The sequence below is a fragment of the Prunus mume genome, linkage group LG8 (assembly GCF_029339155.1).
Source record: "Prunus mume cultivar Tortuosa linkage group LG8, ASM2933915v1, whole genome shotgun sequence".
Taxonomy (NCBI): Eukaryota; Viridiplantae; Streptophyta; class Magnoliopsida; order Rosales; family Rosaceae; genus Prunus; species Prunus mume.
This window is the reverse complement of record NC_142705.1, coordinates 3222544-3244377: the sequence shown is the minus strand read 5'-3', so window position 1 is coordinate 3244377 and position 21834 is coordinate 3222544. Positions and strand designations below refer to the sequence as shown.

General features: G+C 39.8%; 5 protein-coding genes and 2 long non-coding RNA genes across 8 annotated transcripts; 2 read left to right on the top strand and 5 right to left on the bottom strand.

Moving 5' to 3' along the window:
• Positions 1 to 193: 193 nt before the first annotated feature.
• On the bottom strand, positions 194 to 1572 carry LOC103340926 (uncharacterized). The gene has a single exon (XM_008244395.3). It carries the CDS (start codon positions 1438 to 1440, stop codon positions 370 to 372), a length of 1071 nt encoding a protein of 356 aa, XP_008242617.2. The 5' UTR covers positions 1441 to 1572; the 3' UTR covers positions 194 to 369.
• A 100-nt stretch (positions 1573 to 1672) lies between these two features.
• LOC103340927 (Regulator of Vps4 activity in the MVB pathway protein) lies at positions 1673 to 5571 on the bottom strand. Its single transcript, XM_008244396.2, has 6 exons — positions 5300 to 5571; positions 5041 to 5173; positions 4624 to 4727; positions 3769 to 3913; positions 3544 to 3684; positions 1673 to 3434 (listed from the first exon to the last, which is right to left on the bottom strand). Exons 1-6 carry the CDS (start codon positions 5338 to 5340, stop codon positions 2067 to 2069), a joined length of 1932 nt encoding a protein of 643 aa, XP_008242618.2. The 5' UTR covers positions 5341 to 5571; the 3' UTR covers positions 1673 to 2066.
• LOC148914523 (uncharacterized) lies at positions 3276 to 3784 on the top strand. The gene is made up of 2 exons (XR_016122538.1): positions 3276 to 3416; positions 3519 to 3784. It is a non-coding gene; the product is annotated as an uncharacterized LOC148914523 (long non-coding RNA).
• Positions 5572 to 7493: 1922 nt separating the features above from the next.
• LOC103340928 (uncharacterized) lies at positions 7494 to 8384 on the bottom strand. The gene is made up of 2 exons (XR_514745.2): positions 7994 to 8384; positions 7494 to 7887 (listed from the first exon to the last, which is right to left on the bottom strand). It is a non-coding gene; the product is annotated as an uncharacterized LOC103340928 (long non-coding RNA).
• A 5829-nt stretch (positions 8385 to 14213) lies between these two features.
• On the top strand, positions 14214 to 17722 carry LOC103340930 (G-type lectin S-receptor-like serine/threonine-protein kinase B120). Its single transcript, XM_008244397.3, has 7 exons — positions 14214 to 15504; positions 15784 to 15927; positions 16019 to 16221; positions 16314 to 16524; positions 16656 to 16893; positions 17003 to 17150; positions 17262 to 17722. Exons 1-7 carry the CDS (start codon positions 14292 to 14294, stop codon positions 17565 to 17567), a joined length of 2463 nt encoding a protein of 820 aa, XP_008242619.2. The 5' UTR covers positions 14214 to 14291; the 3' UTR covers positions 17568 to 17722.
• Positions 17723 to 17845: 123 nt separating this feature from the next.
• LOC103340931 (uncharacterized) lies at positions 17846 to 18840 on the bottom strand. Its single transcript, XM_008244398.3, has 2 exons — positions 18399 to 18840; positions 17846 to 18253 (listed from the first exon to the last, which is right to left on the bottom strand). Exons 1-2 carry the CDS (start codon positions 18612 to 18614, stop codon positions 18050 to 18052), a joined length of 420 nt encoding a protein of 139 aa, XP_008242620.2. The 5' UTR covers positions 18615 to 18840; the 3' UTR covers positions 17846 to 18049.
• Positions 18841 to 19024: 184 nt separating this feature from the next.
• On the bottom strand, positions 19025 to 21696 carry UBC37 (ubiquitin-conjugating enzyme 37). Of its 2 annotated transcripts, XM_008244423.3 has the most exons (6): positions 21492 to 21696; positions 21314 to 21383; positions 21119 to 21224; positions 20744 to 20842; positions 20502 to 20621; positions 19025 to 20385 (listed from the first exon to the last, which is right to left on the bottom strand). In XM_008244423.3, exons 1-6 carry the CDS (start codon positions 21616 to 21618, stop codon positions 19180 to 19182), a joined length of 1728 nt encoding a protein of 575 aa, XP_008242645.2. In that variant the 5' UTR covers positions 21619 to 21696; the 3' UTR covers positions 19025 to 19179. The 2 variants fall into 2 exon arrangements, with proteins under 2 accessions (XP_008242645.2, XP_088899076.1); XM_089042950.1 differs by having other exon boundaries at positions 21314 to 21673.
• Between the last annotated feature and the right edge of the window lie 138 nt (positions 21697 to 21834).

The window sequence follows — 21834 nt, the reverse complement described above, 5'->3', positions numbered from 1 at the left end:
ATATGTTAAGATAGAAAATGCGATAAAACTGCTTTCCCAAAAACTACTAAAAACCCAAGTGAAAACAAGAAAAGCAATTCTGTCTTTCTGCTCTGCGGGTTCAGAGAGAAAGAAAGAAAGAGTTGGAAATTCATGTGGCATGGGCTGGCTTGGGTGGACGAGCCATGGCCACGCATGCAGTGAAAAAAGCTGATTTGGGTACACTACTCTGCCTCTTTCCAGCTCATTTTTACTATTCCCATTACAAATCACCAAACAGAAAAAAATAAAACCCACCCACCTCTTAAATACAATTAAAAAAGAAGATTAAAAACTAAAGCTCTAACTAAACTGTTTCTCCTGATTATGGCATGGAGAATTAACCATTAATCACCATGAAGGAGAAGTACAAGGAGAACCTGATGAAGAGGAAGAGAGGCCATTGTTAGTATTGGAATCACTACCTGAAGTGCCTAATGACCTGGCATCTCTGAGAGGAACAGAGCAAGCCTCTGCAGGGAGCTTCTTCATTGGAGTTAGAGGAGGTGTGGTTGTTGGGCTTGAGGGACCAGAAGGGGTTGGTTGGGCAACCTCATCCTCTCCAGAGCTAGAAGAAGAACCCCCTCCCATTTCTAGTCTTGAAGGTGAAGTCTCTGGAGTTTCAAAGGGAGTGTTGTTTTCTCCTCCACTGTGCCTGGTGCTTGCTTCATCATTGTCATAAATGGGGTTAGAAATGTACACAAAATGCTCTGCACCGCCACCACCACCAGCAGCTTTCTCATTACAATGAGCACCAGGACTGCTATTACCAGCTTGAATTTTGTCTTCTTGGGCTGGCTGCGGTGAAGTCACAAAAGAAATTGATGGGGATGGGCTTGATATTATGACCCCAATATGACAGGGGGTTGTGTTCGGTAATATTTCTTGGTTTGGGACCGGGATGTCAAAAACCTGGTGAAGAAGGTGAGTATGGTGCTTCTTTGTTTCTGTATTGTCTTGTTTGCAAGGAACTGATCGGAAAAGGAAGCTTCTTGGAGCACGAAGAACCCCTAGAAAGCTGCTGAGAGGAGGGCCAGCTGAGTGATCTTGAGGCTGTGATGAGGGCTGCTGAGAAGAGGTTGTGGTGGCTGCAGAGTCGGCTGCATCAGCGGTGGCGGTGGCGTTGAGGTTTGGGTTGGAGGTGTTGGTTTTGAGCTGACGCCGGCGAAGTAGGAGGGAACAGTAGAGCTCAGCTAGCAGCACCAAGATTAAGCCCAACACTATGGCAAGGCTCACCACCATAACCAGTGTGGCCCCCATTATCACCTTTGATGTGCCCTTCATCTCTCTCGGTTGTCTCTGTTTTCTCTCTGTTTCTCTTAGACTGGAGTGTGAGGCAGTAAAAGGGTCCTGTGTTATATTGGAGGGTGAGAAGCCTTTTTGGCGGGAAACAGTGCGTGACCTTTGACAAGGAAAGGGCATGGGATGCGAATCTAGAAAGGGCAATAGGCCTGGGGAATGTCAAGGCTTTTCCTTCTGACAGTCAAGGGCATAACAGTAATTTGGGTGGTACTAAGTTTAACACCTTTATTACAATATCTGAACCCATTTGACAGTTACCTTCGAATCCCATGACAATCGGCAAACACTTAGTATAATTACAAATTTACCTCTTTGTCCTGGAGTGCAGACGAAATTACCATTCTATAATCACTAAAAGAAAGAAAAATTCATTTATGACAATGGAGCTGTTATACATCATACAACAACAAAGCATTCTCAATCTCAATTTTCAAGTCCCTGTCAGATTCTAGTATCTCTATCAATTGAAGCAGCAGACACTGTTACAACTTTTACAATGATGATTCAGCCGATGATTTACAATGATGATTCGGCAGATTCAGTAAAGACTTCAGGCTTTTCAGAGTGAGGTAAAAGACCAATCCTGGGGTGCGACAGTGCCACTCTCAACTATAGCAATCGATATTAGTCGTGTTGACTTTCTTCAAGACAACACTAGCCACTCAGTGAAACACAAGCAACAAGATAACAATGGTTACCATCTAGCTGATAAGGATTCAGATTTTGAATTCTGATTGCTTTACCCGCTACCTTCCTCTTAGTGCTGCAAATTGGGCAGCCAAATCCTCATAGTCTGGCAACTTGGGATGCACATGTCGAGCTGGGTTGGACCTATCTGGTTGAAAGGAAGCCGCCCGAGCATATACTTTGGCTGCCTCTAATGGACCACTATGTTTATTAGGAAGGGAAACCGATCTTGCTGGGGTTGCCACTTCTGACTCATCTCTGCTTTCGTGCCTTGGGGATTCACCAACACCAGTGCCTGCATGATGTGGATGACGACTTTTTGACTTTCTTCTTGACATTTCTGGTTCAAAGTTGGATGGCTTTTTACTGTAGTGAATCAGCAGTTCATCGATTCTCCTCTCTTCTTCATCTTTCTTACCGTGCTCATCATCAAACAACAGTTGCAGGCCTCGTCTTGACTCATCCCTTCTCCTACTTCTGGATTTTCTCATTGCTACTTCTGCATCTTCACTGTTTCCGGCATCATTGTGAGAGGAACGTGATCTTGAGTGTCTTCTCCTAGCTGATCTTGGTTTTGGTATGTGGTTGCTAGGTGCATCATCCCGATGGGCGTGATCCTTCTCAAGATCATGATTATTAACCTTTGCAGCAGCACGCCTCTCACCCTCATCATCAGATCCTTGTTGTGCTCCTCCCAGTATATTATCAACAAAGGCTATGTTATACGCTACAGGATCCTTAGTGATGCCATCATTACCAGAACTACGATGTGAAGAACCAGAAGTGGTTTCATGTTTTCTACCTTTTGCTTTGACATTAGGTTTCATATATGGAGGAGGGATGCCATAATTCTTCACTTTAGGTTTTTCTTCTTCTTTACTTGCTAATCTTGCATCATTGTGTTGGCCGCCATAATTGTCATCAGCAAATGAGCCTTTACCATTGCTTTTCACATGCGATCCAGCAACATTTGGCTTTACATGAGGTGAAGCTTCATGGCAGTCTCTTTTAGGAACATTGTTCTCCCTACCATGATGCCTTTCCTGTCCTTTTGCCTGAGATGAACTGCCCAATCCAACTGACTTTGGGGGAGCATCCTCCTTTCCATTCCATGCTTCATATTTGTGAGAAACAACTTCTTGCCTTTCCTGGAACTTAATTCCATGCCCATTCTTTTCCACAACCGTATCTTCCCTGCCACTGAGAGACTTGTATTCTTTTCCACCGAGTCTATGCCTAGTCTGATGATTGTGCTCATCCGTCTTCAACACAGTACCGTCCTTGTCATTGTGTAATTTGTGGGCATCAAGCCTCCTTTCTGTAGGCAAAATATTATGCTTATCTCCTTTTGGGACTGCAGATGCCCCATTAGACAATTTGCCTTTATTATCAGGAACATGGGAAGATCCGTAAGTTTTTGGCTTTTCCTGCAAGGTCCCAATTTTCAAGTGACTTCAAATTTTGAGAAAGCAATGCTTTTGGCTAAGGGTTTTTTATTCTATCTATTACAGGTGTTAACACAGTAGGTGGACATACCTGTATAAATGCAGGAGGTTTAGACATCCTCTGTTCAAAGGCCTTGGAGTCCCACTTTATTGAGAATTCCAATGCTATGTCTTTCATTAACTGAACCTTCTTCTCCAATGTAGGAGGCTTTGAAGCTAAGTTCTCAACAAACTATGAATAAAAATTCAGTTGGTTAGTTTTAAAGAAGTTACGGATTCACACAGTTCTATTATGAGTGGGTCAATAAACAGTTACCTTTTGATTCACAAAATACTCCAGAGAATTCTCGTATCTCTCTTGAAATAGTTGCCTAAGGTCACGCAATTCTGGTAAATCAGAAAACCTTGCTGCAGCAGACATCAGTGATGATACAGGTTCCCGACATTCCTCAGGGCATTCGCTACAATGAAAATAATGCAGCAAGGAAACATTGTATTGAGTTTGATTTTATTGTTCTTAAACTAATGCAATTAAGGAAGGTTCAAGAAAGGTAGTATCATTCCTTTTAGCAGGAATCCAAACCATTTGTTTGGATAACTTTGTAATGTATAATATTAGAGGAACTACGTTAGATTAACACACATAATGGAGAAAGGACATAGAATCAGCTAACAACTTCAATCATTCATGATGTTGTCAAAGGCAGAACCCTATACAAGTTGAATTCGGTGAGAGTTTGCAATCAAATGGCAGTAGTCCACACATGGATAGCGTTGTAACAGATTTTTACTCAAATCAAAATCTTCCCAACAGATATTCCCCAGCTAGAAGGATGCCAACCAAATCTACACCCATTTTTGCGGCTTCTAACACCATCAGCCATAAATTGTACACATTTGCATATCATATAATATGATAATTCACGAAGTTGAACATAACATGTATAGAAGAAGGTTATATAGCATAAGACTTCCAAATCCAAAGATGAAAGCAAGAGAAGATACACAATGCTGCATCAGTAGGATTTGGCAAATTAAGTAAACTGGTGAGACTGATATCAAAAAGAGCATCATGCAGTTGCATATGCTAAATAGACTAAGAAAATCAAATGCTTGATATTGGCAGCAAACAATCTCCAGATGAGCACAAGAAGAAAAGAACAAGGTATACCTTTGTTTCTGCATGACTGAAAGATGATTCAGCACCAAATCACAGCATCGCTCCACGAAATCATAACACGACGAAAGTATCACCTCAGCTGTGAGTCCATCAGCCTGTATTTAACAAATATAACACCCTTCATTTAGGTGGACAAGATAGACAAAAACAAAACTAGTCCATCAGCCTGTATATCCAATTAATAAATAAACCTTGTGCATTTGATTTAATCAATAGATTATAATCCCCTCAAATAGCAAATGTCGCAAAAACAAAAAACAAAAAAAAGAAGAGGAATATTGTTTTTTCTCGGCGACCAAACAGATTATAGAAAATACGAAATTGCAACAAAAATCACTCAACAACAAGAAAGCATCAATGAATCAAAAGCCAAAATACAAATTGTAAAGACAGAGCAATCAATCTCACCCTTCCAAAAGCATTAATATCAAGGCCATTGGCGAGTAGATCAGCGATATCTTTCCTCAAAAACTTCTGCGTGGCGTTCCTTTTCCTCCGTATCACATCGATCCGAGTTTTCGTCAATTTAATCAACGATTTACTACCAAAACAAAAGACATGCAGAAAATATGAAACATATCATAAGCACACTAATATTTCAATTTATGTAGATACATAGAGATGCAGATAAAATTGTACAAAGAGAGGGAGGGATCTGAGGGAAAACCATTTAGCGGCAAATCCACGGCCGAGCAGCCCGTCCAACATTTTTCAATCTCTTTCTTCAACTCGGTGAACACTGAGCAACTCAGACTGAAAGAGCGGGCATTAGCGAAGCAGGAGCTTGAACAATAAGAAGAAGAAGAAGGAGGAAGATGAAGAAGAAGAACGTCTCTTTCTCTCTTTGTGAAATTGTGAAGCCGCTTCCTTCAGTGGGTCTCGGGACATTTTTCAAACTCACTTTGGCCACTAAACTGATGGGACAGAGAAAACTTTTCTGACCATAAGGTCCTTGCTCTTTACCCTTTACGTAACGACGTTGACGCGGGTAACAACCGGTCATTTTAACGTTAGGGAGGGTATTTTGGGGAGATAGCGATGTTTTGGTGAGTGCGGCGGATGAGTCGGTCGCTAAGAGTATGGTGGGGAGATCGTGACCGTTGGATTTGAATACTTTTGAGGTCTCGTTGTGGAAAGGTGGGGGGTGAGAAGTCGTCAAGTCAAGGTGGGTAAAGACGAGTGTCATAGGAGTTGATAAAATCTGCCGAGCTGGACCCAGAGAGGGTGGTGACCCTCAAGTGCTTAGGTTTCGGTCATATTATTATTTTTAATTATTATTAGTGTATTTGTTTATTTATTTTATTTTATATTGCTTTCAAGGGACAACAATGAAAACCGAGTGAAATCATGGTTTTTGGTCTGACAGAATCAAAAATTGATAGGGGCCCAGAGCCGTTGATAACGGCCATACCAACCGTATGGATCAGAATTTTGTACGAAAAAAGAAAAGAAAATTGTTCATTATTAGTGAGTGATCTGTTTTTTTATCCTAAATTCCTACAATTTCCAAACGTCTCTCTTCCATTTTCCTCCTTTGAAGAATCATTTTCATTATTGTGCTGTTATAGGTTGGATCATCTAATAATGAATGGATCTTATTCTTTAGGGTGTAGTGTACCTCCGTTAACGAATTTTCAGTATACACGTGTCATAATAATAATCGTATCTTAAATTCTCATTCAAAGATTATATATTAAAATATCCGGTATCCGTTTGAGAATTTTAAAAAAAAGATGTATCCAATCTTGAAATGGTTGTTGCAACTTGGAAGATTATAATTTTTTTTTTCTTTGTTTTGTTTTGGAAGTATGCAAGATTATAATTAACCAACTTTATTCTAAGCAAGAGTCCAGCTATCTACCAATGTTTTTATTTTATTTTTAATATGTGACAAACAAATCCATCTGCAAAGTCAGAAAGTAAAAGAGCAGTGTCACACATTCCATTTCCACATCTGCTGCCTAACCTTTTGAATTCAGATAAGCATGCAATTTGCAATTGGATCAAGAAAATAAAATGTTCTTTTACACTTTTTTTTTTTTTTTGGTCGTCAGTTTTGGGTATAAATTAAGAGCAACCCACATGGTACTTCCATTAACAAATGGAAAGAAAGAAAAAAGGGACAAAACTATCATATACATCTTTGTTTTCCTCATCACCCATCTAAGTCTACCTACCTTCATCTAACTTTCCTGCAGCAGCAGACCATTTCTAATTTAATTGAGGATTAGCATCACCAAATTTAAGATTTTTCCTTTCCGATGAATGAGATTTCAACGTCTGTTCGTGTCATGATTCTTTCCTAAATGATGAGGTCAAATTACAAAATTGCCATTTCCTAACTTGGGCCTTAGGCCCAAAAGCTAACAACAGATGAACCTGGGTCCGCCCACTTTAGCCCAGTCATCATTTTTACACCTGGCTGAAGTCGAAGTTGGCAGGCCCATTAGATAGATTTGTGACTAGTCTACCCAAAAGCTTGTCTCTTGCATTCAGTTGATTTACCCTCTTTGAAAGGGCAGGTTGACCTTTGACCCACCTGACCTTTTTGGTGCCCTACTTCTTTCTTTCTTTTTTGGTCGAAAAAGCCCTATGTCCATTTTAACAGCAGTGGCAACTCAACACGGACTTTGGTTATTTTGTTTAGTTTATGCTACTAGTGCCACAAAGCTACTACAAAAATTTGGGATTGTATAATGTTAAGTTTGTGTTAGTTAATGTAGATGTGGATTAAGTAAGTTCAAATCTCCTCTCTAAGACTATCGCTTACATATAAAAAGAAAAATGGTGTTACTGACTAGTTCATAAGATGTCGAATGTGACAAGTTCTCTCCAAATCATATCCCAACAACACACAACTCAAAAAAAAAACTGTGAAATATATCTCATTATGATCACAAATCACAGATTTTACAATTTAAACCCTCACCAGTGACCAACAGCCACCAAGAAATAATAATGGGTTTACAAAAATGCATAAGAAAGAAAGCTGGCTCTGTTATGGAAAACACTGAGTCTATTGTTGTATATATGGTTGATGGTTCCTACCTACCAAAAACATCTCAAGAAGTTGATGAGGAAATGGAACAAATAGTTTTCTCGATCGAGCAATTCATGTCGAACTAATCTTTCCAAGATGATATTCTGAGGCAGAAGCTCACTGTAGTAAAGCAAGGTTGAGACTGAGGCAGCTGGAGCTCCAATTAGAGATGTTAGTAGCCTCATCAGTGACCTAAACATCAATGGTGTAAGAGACTGCATCACAAAGCAAACAAACACACAGAAAAGAAAGGAAAAAAGTTACAAATAGAAGTCAATTTGAGAGCCCAAAGGAGTTTGCTTGATGATCAAATATACATACCATGGTTTTGGTGAGTAAGGCAAGAAGAGCAACAAGAACTTGAAGTTTTTAAAATGAAATTCTGAGATGAAACAGAGGTGAGGTAAAGAGATTGGGGTTGGGGTGACTGGTGATTTGGTGAGGATCTCTAGCTGCCAATCTCCAGCAAACATTCAAACCTACCCGTCCATATTCTGAAACTTTAACAAAAAATATTGGCCAATAGGCTCATTCAATTATGGTCGCGCGCCATTGGCCAAAAACCCTACTTTCTCTTTGTGTTTTTTTCAATCAAACAAAACCCAACTTTTCTTTTTCTGTTCATCTTTTTATAAAAAATCATCAGAGAAATGAGATTTCAACCAACTTCGAGCAGTTTTGTTTTCTCGAACTCAGTTAATTAATGTGACATAGAAACTTGTGCAACTTTGAAATCAATGGGAAATGTTATTTTTCATCCCCATCTAATAATCTAAAATCCGAATGGGACCAACAACATGAAAGAACTTTCCAAAAAATTCTGACTGTGACCTGACGGCAAGAATACGAGAAGGATTCTGTCATTGACAGTTTGGCGGCTTAGAAAATACCTTTACGTTGCGGTCTATAGGGGTAATATACAAGTATGTCTGCCAGTTCAATGTAATATAAATCGGTTGTATACACAATAATTGACAATATGAGTGATTACAAGGACGAGATTAGATATTTTATACAAATGATATTGGGAGAACGAAAATTCGACATATTGGAAATATATTGTTGAACATTCAAGTCTAAAACATCTATAAACGGGGAAATTCCTACCCGAAACTCCTCTTGGCAACATATTTTTCCCACCACTCTTAGAGCACCTCCAGCGCCCAACCCAAACTGGGTGAAGGGCTGCGAGAGAGCGAGGCGGCTCAGGCCGTAGCTGGTTTCGAGTGGATCCCACCAACCCGACGGCCCAAGGGCAAGTCTTGCCGGCCGAGTTAGGTGACGTCGGCCGGCGTCGCCAACAAGATCAATTTTTACGTTGGCGCGTGAATTACACGCGCAACGGTAAAAATTTGACTTCAGCGTCACCCACCGACAGCTCAACGGGTGTTTGCCGCGGCGAGGACTCTCCGATGACTTTTTCCGAAATCCGACGGTCCTCTTTTTTGGCTAAAAATTGAAAGAAAAAAATCAAAAAATTCTGAATTTTTTTTTAAAAAATACCCAAAAATTCTGTATTTTTTCTCTATAAATACCTAACCATTTTATTTACTTTCCACACTAAATCTTCATACAATTTCTTCTCCATCCAATATTTTTTACTCTTTACTCACATTTCTAAAACATTTCACACCAATTCTTCATACAAACTTTTCTCCTTCCAATATTTTTTTATCTCCACTCACATTTTTCACTTCCACACCAATTCTGCATACAAACTCTTCTCCTTCCAATATTTTTTACTCTCCACTCACATTTTTCTATTACTTTCCATTTGTATAAAAAAACGAATGGCATCTTCTATTGAAGTCGGAGGCTCGTGGTCAACGAATGAAGATATTGCGTTGTGTCAATCTTGGGTGAACATTAATCATGACCCTATCACGGGCAATGAGATGAAGTTTCATCACATGTGGAGCAAAATTCATGGAGAATTTTATCAAAGATCGGGTTCTATTCGGACCGAAATGACGTTGTCTAGTAGATGGAAACTTCTGAATAAAGAGTTAAGGAAATGGAGAAATGCCTTGACAAAAGCAAAGGCGAACATTCAAAGCGGTCAAAATTTGACCGATAAGGTAAAATATTTATAATTGCCATTTTAATCAATTCAATGTCACTTTTTTTTTAATTGCATATTCTATTTGTTTTTCTTGCATATTTTTTTTTTCTTGGTGCACCTTTAATTTGTCTATGTTTTCTTGCATAATCAATTTTATTTTTGCATTTCAAAATAGTTTATATTTTCTTGCATAATAATTTTTGTTTCTTGCACTTCCAATTATTTATTTTTAATAGATGATACAAGCACAAATGTGGTACGGTGCCATGGGGCAAGGCAAAAAAAGTTTCGTGCATTTCCATTGTTGGGAAATTGTGAAGGATTGTTCGAGATTCAAAATTATTCCCACTGGTCTGTCGATTGTAATGAATGAGACGCCACTCCATGATTCTCCATCAACCGATTCTCCATTGGACTCTCCAATGGAAACGGAGTCACCATTTGTGCAACGTCCGCCAAGACCAATTGGGAGAAAGGCAGCAAAGGCCAAGAGAGGGGGCACTTCGACCAATGAATGTGTACAATTATTGGAGCAAATAGCTAAGAGCACCTCACTAAGAATGGAGAGAGACTTGAAAAGAGATGAAATGGACATGGCACGAGAGGAAGCATTTGTTCTGCAACAACAAATGGCACAAGAAAAAGACATAGAGGATAGAGAGATGAAAATCATGGCCATGGATACGAGCCATATGTCTCCCGAAACAAAAGCCTATTGGAAGCTACGACGAAGAGATGTGATGAGAAAAAAACTTTTCAATGACGACGGACCTAGCAATACGGATTGGTTAAATGATGAAAACCATTAGGTTGTATTGAAACACCTTTGCCATATGTTGTATTGTTGTATTATCCTTTAATTTGTTGTATTGTTTCCTTTTTATTCAATAAAAAAAGCATTAAATAAAATGACTATTTATTAAAAACATTTGAGCATCAAAACAAATGTTAATTTAAAAAAACCTTCATTTATTGCAAACAACACACAAAACAAACCATACATAAAAGCATAATAATAAAAAGCATAATTCCAAAAAAACCACACACAAAATAAAACATAATTAAAAACAAAGCACTAATCTTGACTTCATCCATTGTGATTGCCTTTCATCTCCTACAAGTGCTCGACCAAGTCACCTTGACGTATCTCGTGAACATATGAAGATTGCATTTCTTGATACCGATCAATCATGGGGTTGTTGAATTGACCATCCCGAAGTAAGGGTTCGGGCTCCAGTGGTAGTCCATTTGGTCCAATCGGCCTTTCATATATTCTTGTCAACGATGTGTTCATTGGATCGGGTTCAAACACCTCTTAAGCATCATAGTCATACTCATCCTCCACAATCATGTTGTGAAGGATGATGCAAGTCATCATAATACTTCGTAGCACCTCCTTATCTAGCATCCGAGCAGCACCTCTAATAATTGCCCAACGAGCTTGCAAGATACCGAAACACCTCTCAACGTCTTTCCTGTAACCTTCTTGAAAGGAAGCAAAGTTTCTTTCCTTCTCGGATTGGGGATTCGGAATTATTTTCACGAATGTCGTCCACCTAGGATAAATTCCGTCGGCAAGGTAGTACGCACCAGAGTAAATGGTATTGTTGATTTGGTACTTGACCTAGGGAGAATGACCTCGCAATACCTCGTCGAACACTGGGGATTGATCAAGGACATTGAGGTCATTCTGAGATCCGGCAACCCCGAAGAAGGCATGCCAAACCCAACAATCGAATGAAGCTACGGCCTCCAAAATTATACTTTTTTGGCCCTTCCGATTCCCATACTCCCCTTGCCAAGCAGTAGGCGGTTCTTCCACTGACAGTGCATGCAATCGATGCTTCCAATCATTCCTGGGAAACCTCGAGCCTCGCCTTTTTGTAGAAGCCGTTGCAGGTCTCTTGGCGTGGGTTTGCGAAGGTACTCCTTCGTGTACAAATTTTCCACTGCATCACAAAATCTCACCAAGCACTCTAGGACAGTAGATTTTCCCATCCTTGCAATCTCATCCACCTGCTCTGCAGATGCCCCATAAGCAAGCATCCGCATAAGCATGTAAGTTTTTGCTCCGGAATAAGACCCAAAGCTCCAACAACATCATGCTTTTGAATGAAGTATGTGTCGTAATTACAAATATCATGCATGATTTTTTGGAATAAATGTGGCTGCATTCTATATCTTTCTCGAAACTTAGAAGCAGGATATAACGAATTTGGGATAAAATAATCCTCCATGAGATTCTTACCCCGAGACTCCCTACGTCTGTCCACATTCGGGGCACGACGACGACGGTGTTGCCTTGATTGATCCATCATACACACCGCTGCTGCAAGCAGTTGTTCCTCTTCTTCATCGGCGTCCCGATCTTCTTGAGCACGTCTACGCCGGATTTCTTCCCTTTGTTTCTGTTGCCTCTCCAACACCCTCGACAAGTTTGACATTGAGAGTAGAATGTGTTTTCTAAAATCTAAGAAATGAAGGAATAGCTAAGAGATGGTGTGAGATGTATGAGTTGATGGTGTAGTTTTATAGAGGGATTTAGAAGATAGAGATGACACGTGGCACAATTTTAGAGGATGAAAATCTTATCTAAAATCTGATATTATAATTTTTTTAAAATATCTGAAAATTTTATCTGACATTTGACACGTGGCACAATTGTAGAGGGTGAAAATCTTATCTAAAATATGAGATTATAAAATTTTAAAAATATCTGAAAATCTTATCTGACATTGGACATGTGGCACAATTTTAGATGGTGAAAATTTTATCTGAAATTTGATATTATAATTTTTTTTTCAATATCTGAAAATCGTATCTGATATGGGACACGTGGCACAATTTTAGAGGGTGAAAATCTTATCCGAAAATTTAATTAGAAAAGATTATCAAAATTAATGGTTTAAAGTATAAAAAAATAGGAAATAAAGTACAATGAATAGTAATTGCCTTAGACTTACCCTAGACTTTGCCCTTGTGGGTGGAACCAAAAATGCAAAGGCTGACACTATTCACGTGAATAGTGACAGCCCTTGCTTGCCCTTTTAGACTTAGCTTGTGGGTGGAGATGCTCTTAGAGCAATGAGAACGTACAGTTTTTTTTTTTTGTTTTTTTTTTTTTTGTTTTGGACTTACTGGGAACTGAATGAGCATAATTCAACTAGAGAGGAACATCTAGATTGGGAAAGACGCGTCAAGATCATTGAAGGGATTGCACAAGGACTTCTCTATCTTCACAAGTATTCGAGACTGAGAATCATACACACAGATCTGAAAGCTAGTAACATTTTGCTTGATGTTTTTGGACAGAACGAGTCCATAGCAAATACAAGAAGAGTTGTAGGAACATAGGAAGTACAGAAAAAAATATTTTCACAGTGATGTTTTCCAAACAGCAGTGTAACATTTATATATGCACTTGCTTTCTTCTTTTTTTTTTTTTTTTTTTTTCCAAGTATGAATGCTCTCCAAGGTTTACAATTACGCAGCGTTATACGTCTCCAGAGTGAGTCATGAAAGACATTTTCTCCAAGAAGTCTGATGTTTACAGCTTCGGAGTTTTTGAGTGGTAAAAAGAACACCGTTTTCCTTTCATCTACTGCTCTCAGCCTTATTGAACTTGCAAGTAACAAAGATAGATCAAAACAGGCATTCAATTTCAATTTTAAACTAGAGCAGAAAGACTTACACTGCATCGAAACTTAAATGATTTACAAGCCTGGGAATTGTGGAAACAAGGTGACAGTGTAGAGCTAAGGGACAACTCAATGACCTCATGCCCAAAAGAAGAAGTTTCAAAATTTATTCATGTTGGCCTCCTGTGTGTGCAAGAGCATGCAGCAGATAGACCTACCATTTCAGAAGTCATATCCATGCTTACGAGTGATCATGTTTTTGCCTGATCCAAAACAACCTGCATATTATTTTTCGAGAAATGAAGTTTGGCCATCACCACCATATGGAAGGCTTGATATGGGTTCAGTAAATTGTGTACTGTAACGGAAGCTAGATAAATAAAGGATACTAGTTTCATTTTTCATCAGATATTAGTAAGAATTCGGGTTACTAAATTGATTTTTCTTTGCCCTTTTATACAAGCGATATTGAAAGAGGGAGAATCGAACCTAGCACATTGGGTGCATGAGTAATACTCTTATCAATTGAGCTACAAGTCCCCTGCAGGCGCACATCCTTTTGACGGTGGCCGTCCATGAAGGAAATTCAAATTACAGTCAGAAGTATGGGGGCCCGGTTCATGACTTTAATGGCTATCACAAGAACCTTCCACTATGACTCGCATAATTTTTTCAGAGCCATCCGTGCAGTTTTAAAAGAAATGAAGAACAAGTCAATAAAATACTAAGGTCATCGGTCCAAGAGTAACCAATTTTGGACCCAAGTCTCCCCCCACACGTATAACAACAGTGCAAGTAATTACACGTATTTGTTAAATCAAGAAAAGTCGAGGGGAGAAAAGTGATCCATGGAGGCTCATTTCGAGTTACAAACACTTCTCTGCGAGAACAGAGATCATTAACACAAAACACTTAGCAGATGGCTAAACTGAGAAGCCTCGTGCTTCTCTTTTTCTCATGTTTCTTCATGCGGTATATTTGTTCTTCTTATGCAGAAACAGTGATATATACCCTCAAGCAAGGTGAACAGCTCCGGGACCAGGACACCGATCATCTCGTCTCTCAACAGGGCCACTTCAAGTTAGGCTTCTTCAGTCCTGGTGCTTCAAGTAACCTCGGCATTACCAGTAACCGTTTCTTGGGAATATGGTACAGCAAACTACCAGATCATCCAGATGCAGTGTGGGTGGCCAACCCAGAAACTCCGGTTGTCGATTCATCTGGAGTATTTACATTGGATAGTGATGGAAAATTGAAGATCATACATGGTGGAGGGCAGATTATTATATCAGATCCCAATCAAACAGTTTCTGGTAATGTGACTGCCTATTTGATGGATACTGGAAATTTTATCCTAAGTGAAGTAACATCAGATGGAACACCTGGAAACATTCTATGGGAAAGTTTTGATTATCCATCCAACACATTGTTACCTGGAATGAAGTTAGGCATGAACCTTAAGACCGGGAATAATCAAACACTTGCTTCATGGTTCAGTTATCAATCCCCGGTTTCTGGTGCGTTCAGGCTTGGCGTGGACCCCAGTCGCACCAACCGATTGATCATCTGGCGGCGAGACGTTGTATACTGGACCAGCGGGATCTGGGAGAATGGAAGTTTTCCAAAGGCCCCTGAACTGACAACAAGGACTGATTTATTTGATTTCAATTTTGTATCAAATGAAGAAGAAAAGTACTTCACTTACTCTGTTAAAAACAACTCTACTCTTTCAAGATGGGAACTGAATACTTGGGGCCAACTCTTGCAGTCTATTTTAGCCCCAAATGGTACTACTTGGGAAACCACCGTTACAAGTCCATGCAAGTTCAATCCGTATTACCCAGATGCAGTGTGCATAGAGCAGAAGCCCTCTGAATGCAGGAATGGATCTGAGCTACTTGTGCCAACAAGAGGCTACTTAAATGATGCTCAATTTACACATCAGGATAATAATACTAACTTAGATCTTAGCGACTGTCACGCTACTTGCTGGAGTGATTGCACCTGTATCGGCTACCAAAATATACATACCAATGGATCTGGATGCCTGTTTTTCAAAAAGGGAGCACATTTTGTCCAGAATGATTACTTTGGAGTCAATTATCTCATTATCATAGCGAATAACAGCAGAGGTATGTACGGCCTAAACCAATACTGGGTTTATCTAATGCATCTCCTCATTCTTCCATCCTTTCCATATCTTTTGAGCTTTCTCAGAAGTTAGAAAAATGCTCGAAAACTGATAAATAAGAAAATTAAGTAATGGTGGGTTTGTGCCATTTGATACCATGATACAAAACACTGCAATGCAATGATTATGTCTGGCATTGTTTTGAATAAGAACAAACAGTTAGAATTAGCTACAGCTCTCAACCACTTAATACTTGAAACTAATTTTGTGGTTGGGGTAGATGGAACAGCCACCGAAAAAGGAAGTACACAGAAGAAATGGTGGATATGGTGTATCATAGGTATTATGCTTGCTGTGGCAGTGCTACTTTTAGGCTATTTCTGCTACACAAGGAAAAGAAAACTTGCAGTCGTGCAACAAACTGGTAAGCTGAGACGATAAAAGTTTTTGTTTCTGTTAATTTATAAATTGCAAGTGCAAGTACATTATATACTATTGCAATTATCGGAATGCAGACAAGGTGGAAACAAGCCAAGAGCAAGGACTACTTGAGTTGGGATCTCAAATTGGAGGATTTCGTGACATATTCAAGCTCAAAACAGGCAGAGGGAGAGGGCAGGAGTTTAAGATGCTCAGCTTTTCTGAAATACTGGCTGCAACAGATGACTTCTCATTTGCCAGAAAGCTAGGAGAGGGTGGTTTTGGACCGGTCTACAAGGTAAAATTTAAGTTTATCTGGAAATTTAAAAAATAAAAAATAAAACAATGGTTATCTGGGAAATTGATACCTGACACTGAAAAATGATGTAGGGTGTATTACCAGATGGGCAACAGGTGGCAGTAAAGAGACTTGCAAGACATTCAGGGCAAGGAATAGAAGAATTCATGAATGAGATTACACTTATAGCTGAACTTCAACATAGTAATCTTGTTCGGCTTTTGGGTTGTTGCATTCAAGGAGAAGAGAAGATTCTGATATACGAATACCTGACAAATACAAGCTTAGATGCCTTCCTCTTTGGTTTGTCCATAATTCCCTTTCAAATCTGCACACTCCCCTCTTCCCCCTGATCTTTAACCCTACTAAGCTGCTTAATCTGGCGTCTTATATTTGATTATTATGTTGACCACTACGCATCACTTTAACTGCAGATTCCACTAGAGTGAATCTTTTAGATTGGCAGAGACGCATCAACATCATCGAAGGGATTGCACAAGGACTTCTTTATCTTCATAAGTATTCTAGAGTTAGAGTCATACACAGAGATCTGAAGACTAGCAACATTTTACTTGATGAAAACATGAACCCTAAGATATCAGATTTTGGAATGGCCAGAATTTTCGGACAGAATGAGTCCAGAGCAAATACGAATAGAGTTGTAGGAACATAGTAAGTACCAAAAAAGAAATCATAGTAATGTCTTCCAAACGACACTTTGTCATTTATCTTTACTTTTGCAAAATATGAATGTTCCCTAACTTGTAATGATTTTATGCAGTGGCTATATGTCTCCAGAATATGCCATGAATGGCATTTTCTCTGAGAAGTCCGATGTATACAGCTTTGGAGTTGTACTGCTGGAGATTGTGAGTGGCCGAAAGAACACTGTTTTTGTTACATCCACTGGTCTCAGCCTTATCGAACTAGTAAGTTATAAAGAAGAGCAAAATGGAATTTAATTTCCATTAGACAGAAAGATATCCTAATCCTAATGTGATTAACGCTCATGTGGTTCATTAAAACTCTAATGATTGCAGGCCTGGGACTTATGGAAACAAGGTGACAGTCTAGAGCTAAGGGACCCATCAATGGACTCATGCCCAAAAGATGAAGTCTCAAAATTTATTCACGTTGGTCTCCTATGTGTGCAAGAGTATGCAGTGGATAGACCTACCATGTCAGAAGTAATATCCATGCTTACAAGCGATATCATGTTTTTACCTGATCCAAAACAACCTGCATACTGTATTTCAAGAAGTGAAGTTGGGTCATCACAACCTCATGGAAGGTCGGATATGGGTTCATCAAATTGTGTATCTATAACTGTGATGGAAGCTAGATAAAGATACTACTTTCACGTTCCATCAGATGGCATTCATTATTCAATAGGGATCCTACAACTGCTATGTGCATAGGGAGAATCCTGTTGAATCTAGGAAGAGTTTGGATACATTTTTTTCCACAAGAAATTATTTATTCATTTCTTTATTTTAGACTATCTAAATGGATGTAAATACGCAAAAATATAAATTTCTGATTGTAACACCAAGAAGTCGGTCTTGTGGAACTAGTATTTGTGTCTATGGACATCGATGTGAGTTTTGGAGTAAAGGGTACGCACTTCATCCAAAAACAATTAACATTCAATTTCAATACCAAATAACTCAATAAACATAGCATAATCCGTTGAACTCATACAGTGGGCCGGAGAGCACTTAGACCTACAGAAACACTACAAGTAGAAGACCATCAATTGAATGGACCTTTAAAGTGAAGATAAAACAAAAAGGAAGCAATCCAGATTTAACCAGAGTGCAGAGACAGATTAAATATTGTTCTTATCTGGGTCAATCTTCTCAGGAGATTCCTCCTCTTGCTCTTGCTCCTCTTCTTCTTCCTCCTTCTTCTCCTCCTCGTCTTCGTCTTCTTCGGGAGGGTCATATGGCATTGGAGGTGGCAAAGGTGTTTTCATAGGACTGAACTGGGGGAAGATGTCAGGTCTACGCCCTGGCTTAGGCCTCTCCCACTCCTACAACGCAATTACGCAAACCAAATACAAATTAGCACCAAAAATTTCAAGCCAATCCAAATTCCACAGACCACAGAAGTTGGATTTTTGTTTATTGGGTTTTGTACAGAAAGTGAGCAGGCAGAGGAAGGAGAAGCATACTTACAATTGGGAAATCGAGAGGGTTGCGGCGAGTGAGTTTCTCCTCATCTGGGGCCATACACACCACCTGGGTCCTCCGAAGCCGTCGAGAATCGAACCATGAAGCAGATGATGAAGATGACGAGTTTGCTGAGGCTAAAGGAAATTGCTTTCTCCAACTCGACCAACCACTCCAAGAAGGAGGTACACTACCCAGCGTTGAGAGGCAGCTCGACGCCATATCACTTGTCTTCTTTCTTCAGCTGCTTCTTTGAGTTCGAGTTTGGGCTTCTCGTCTTTCAAGGTCTTGAGCTGCCGCTAAGCCTATAACGACTGACACTGTATATCGAGCAGGCCAGGCCAAGGCCAACCGCCTTACCCAAAAGCTCGACGCCTCTGCCTCTCCCTCTACCTGTCTTCTATTTCTTTCTGTAACATCCTCTCTACCCACGGTTCTTCCTTGATTTCCTCACCCTATTTAGTCATTTACTTATTTATCGATTATTTGTGGTTATTTTTCAGACCGGCTTGAACAATTTAAGCCCAAACCCAACCCATTTAATTGACCTCTGTTCCATGGCACCCAAAAAAGGCCCAAAATATTACTTTAGCAGTTGGCCCCTTAGAGTTGGGCTTTCTTGGTTCAAGAGATATAATAATAATATATTACATTATGAAACCAAAGATCTTTCATTTTGGTGGTACAATATTTTTAGGGCCAAACATCCATAGAAAGAATAAAGAGCACAAAGTTGGTAAGGGAACCACAATCAAAAAGCTTAATCTGAATTGGGGTGTAATGACTTTCAGCTTCTCATTCTCCACTTTCCCATGCGCTTTCTTGCTAGCAGTGATTTAGACCTCGGAGGTATTCGCCTTTCCTCATCACTACTTTCACTATCCAACACAATTACTGCCTCAGACTCAGATATTGATGGTCCTTCTGATTCCTTTTGCTTAATCACTTTGGCAATGTCGCAATTGTAACCTTGTTTAGATTGCTGCTTCTCATCCCACCTCAAGTTTTGTTCTTGCTTCGGAACGGACTTGGATGGATAAGAGACACTCTTCTGGGACTGTGGAAGCATGTTTCTACTATTCTTCTCTTCCGATTGATCCATCCCACATTTTGTATAACTCACATTTATACCCCCATTATTTGATACTGCATCAGAATTCTCAGTCACCTGTGGCGCCACATTCTCCTTGTCAACCTTTCCATGTAACTCTGATGAGCCTCTAAACCCCAGCGAAAGCTTCTTGCCAGCTAAACAAAGCTTCTTGCAACTTGTACCAATGGAGCCATTTCCAATTCCATCAACCAAATCTTTATGTGGTTGCAATTTGGTGACACTGCCAAGAGCTGGCGCCATCGGCAAGGGCTCAGACAAAGCATTGCAATGGGACTGAGAGGGCGACAGTTGAGGGATAACGATGTTTTCGTCAATCATTTTGGATGTGTTCAAGGAACCCAATGACATATTGTTGCCAAACTTACGCACCCTCTTTGATCTCATGCCTATGTTGTCATCTGCCAATTTACTTTCTTGACTCTGTTGAAGCCCTTGCTTGTGACTGTTTCCAGATTGTGGCACCAATGATCCTGAAGAGGGCACAGGAAGGCTTTGTGGTTTGAGTGATGAACAATGATTATTTGGCACCACATTCTCCATATCATTATCACTTTTCTTCTGGAATTGGCCGAGGGATTCTAATGATAACTTCCTTCTGCTCCCACATAGCTTCTTCTCCTGACTTTGATTGCATTTATCAAGGGTATCTTTCACTGCTTTTTCTGTTCCTTCTTCTTCTATCTGGTTTCCAAAATCAGAGAGAAAGAGCTGGTCCTTAGGGACTTGATTTCCTTCCCCATTAGCATCCCTTTTCTTGGTTTGGCCAGAAGCCTCCAATGACAACTTCCTGCTACCCACAATTACCTTCTTATCACTTACAACAAACTCATCTGCTTCGTGTTTTGGCTCATGGTTTGTTGTTTCAACCTCCAGCTGCACCTGGGGAGATACAAGAAACAGGGAAAGAAAAAAAAAAATTTAACAAATTTGAATAGCTTGTATCCGAGAAAAGTAAAGCTTCACAACCAAATAAATCTAAGATAAAGTGAAAGTACTGTGATTGGATTTGCATTGCTGTGAAATTGAGTGTCACAAACACTCCCAGTAGCATATTTCTGAGTCATAGATCGAGCTTTCTGGTCAAAAGCTTGTCTGTTGTATTTAAACTCCCTACTCTGCGCATCCAAACATAGAAAAATTGAACTTGTTAAGCAGTAATTGGCATCCCCAAATCCCAACATCTACTGAATATAAGCATATAATATATTTATATACAATTCATCACATGAACACTCACCGCTTCACACATCAGGCCATCATCAGGATTGGGCTCACTCAATAACAATCCAATGCTTGTAAGCACGGTTGAAATGTTCAATGACGGTTGCCACGCCCCCTGCACAGATATAAATTAACCTAACCCTCACTATAAATTGATCGATGAACAAAACAGAAAACTTTCACTTCACAACCTAAAACCAGACTATCCTCAGTGACAGTATACATTAACACTTTTTCTTTTTTACAATAGTGATATTCTAAACTTGTCTTATATGCGAGGAGGAGGTGTTCCAAGTTCCAACCTCAAGTGCAGAGGGGCGGTTACAATGCCCTTGGCTAACCCACATTTGCCATTGACACTTTTTTTGGGGACATCGAAAAACTCACTCACCTTCGGAGGAAGATTGAGAATGTCGAGGCAAATTCGGCCTCCGTTGTCGATATTCGGGTGGTAAATCGGCGTAGCAAAGGTCACGCTTGGAGGCTGAAACGGGTACCTGAAAATTTTAAAATTTTAAAAATCTGTAACCCCAAAAAAAAAAAATATTCAGAAAATTCTCAACTAAGCATCACAATTTCAACCAACCTCTCGGGTATTTGAATCTTAATGTTGAATAGACCTTCGGCGTACACAGTTCCTTCTGGGCCTTTAATTTCTGAAACAAAAGCAAAAACTTTCGTTAATGTCAACTTCTTCTTTTTTTCTCGATAACCAAACGCGGTCTTAGATAAATCTGAAAAGGGGGGTGAATTGGAAAGCTTACGAGCGTCGATGGTTGTTAGGGATGAAGAGGAAGAGAGGAGAGGGAAAGAAGCGCCCGGAGGAGGGTCGGTGAGGAGGAGCTTGAGCTCCTTCTGCAATCGGAGGTTGAGCCTCGCAGCTTGAGCCATTTCGCGTCTCTGCTTTTCCTTGCTTGCCTCTCCAGTCTAGCTTCTCTGCGAATTTGGAACACTGAAAATGGAGGGCTTGAGAAAAAAGGGCGGGCGCTTGGGAATTTGGGAAGAAGAGATTGATCTTGGCCGTTCATATTTCATTTCTTAGATGTATATTGGGACGGTTACGATCTAATCACGTAGTGTGTGAGCCAGTGAAAAAATATAAAAATA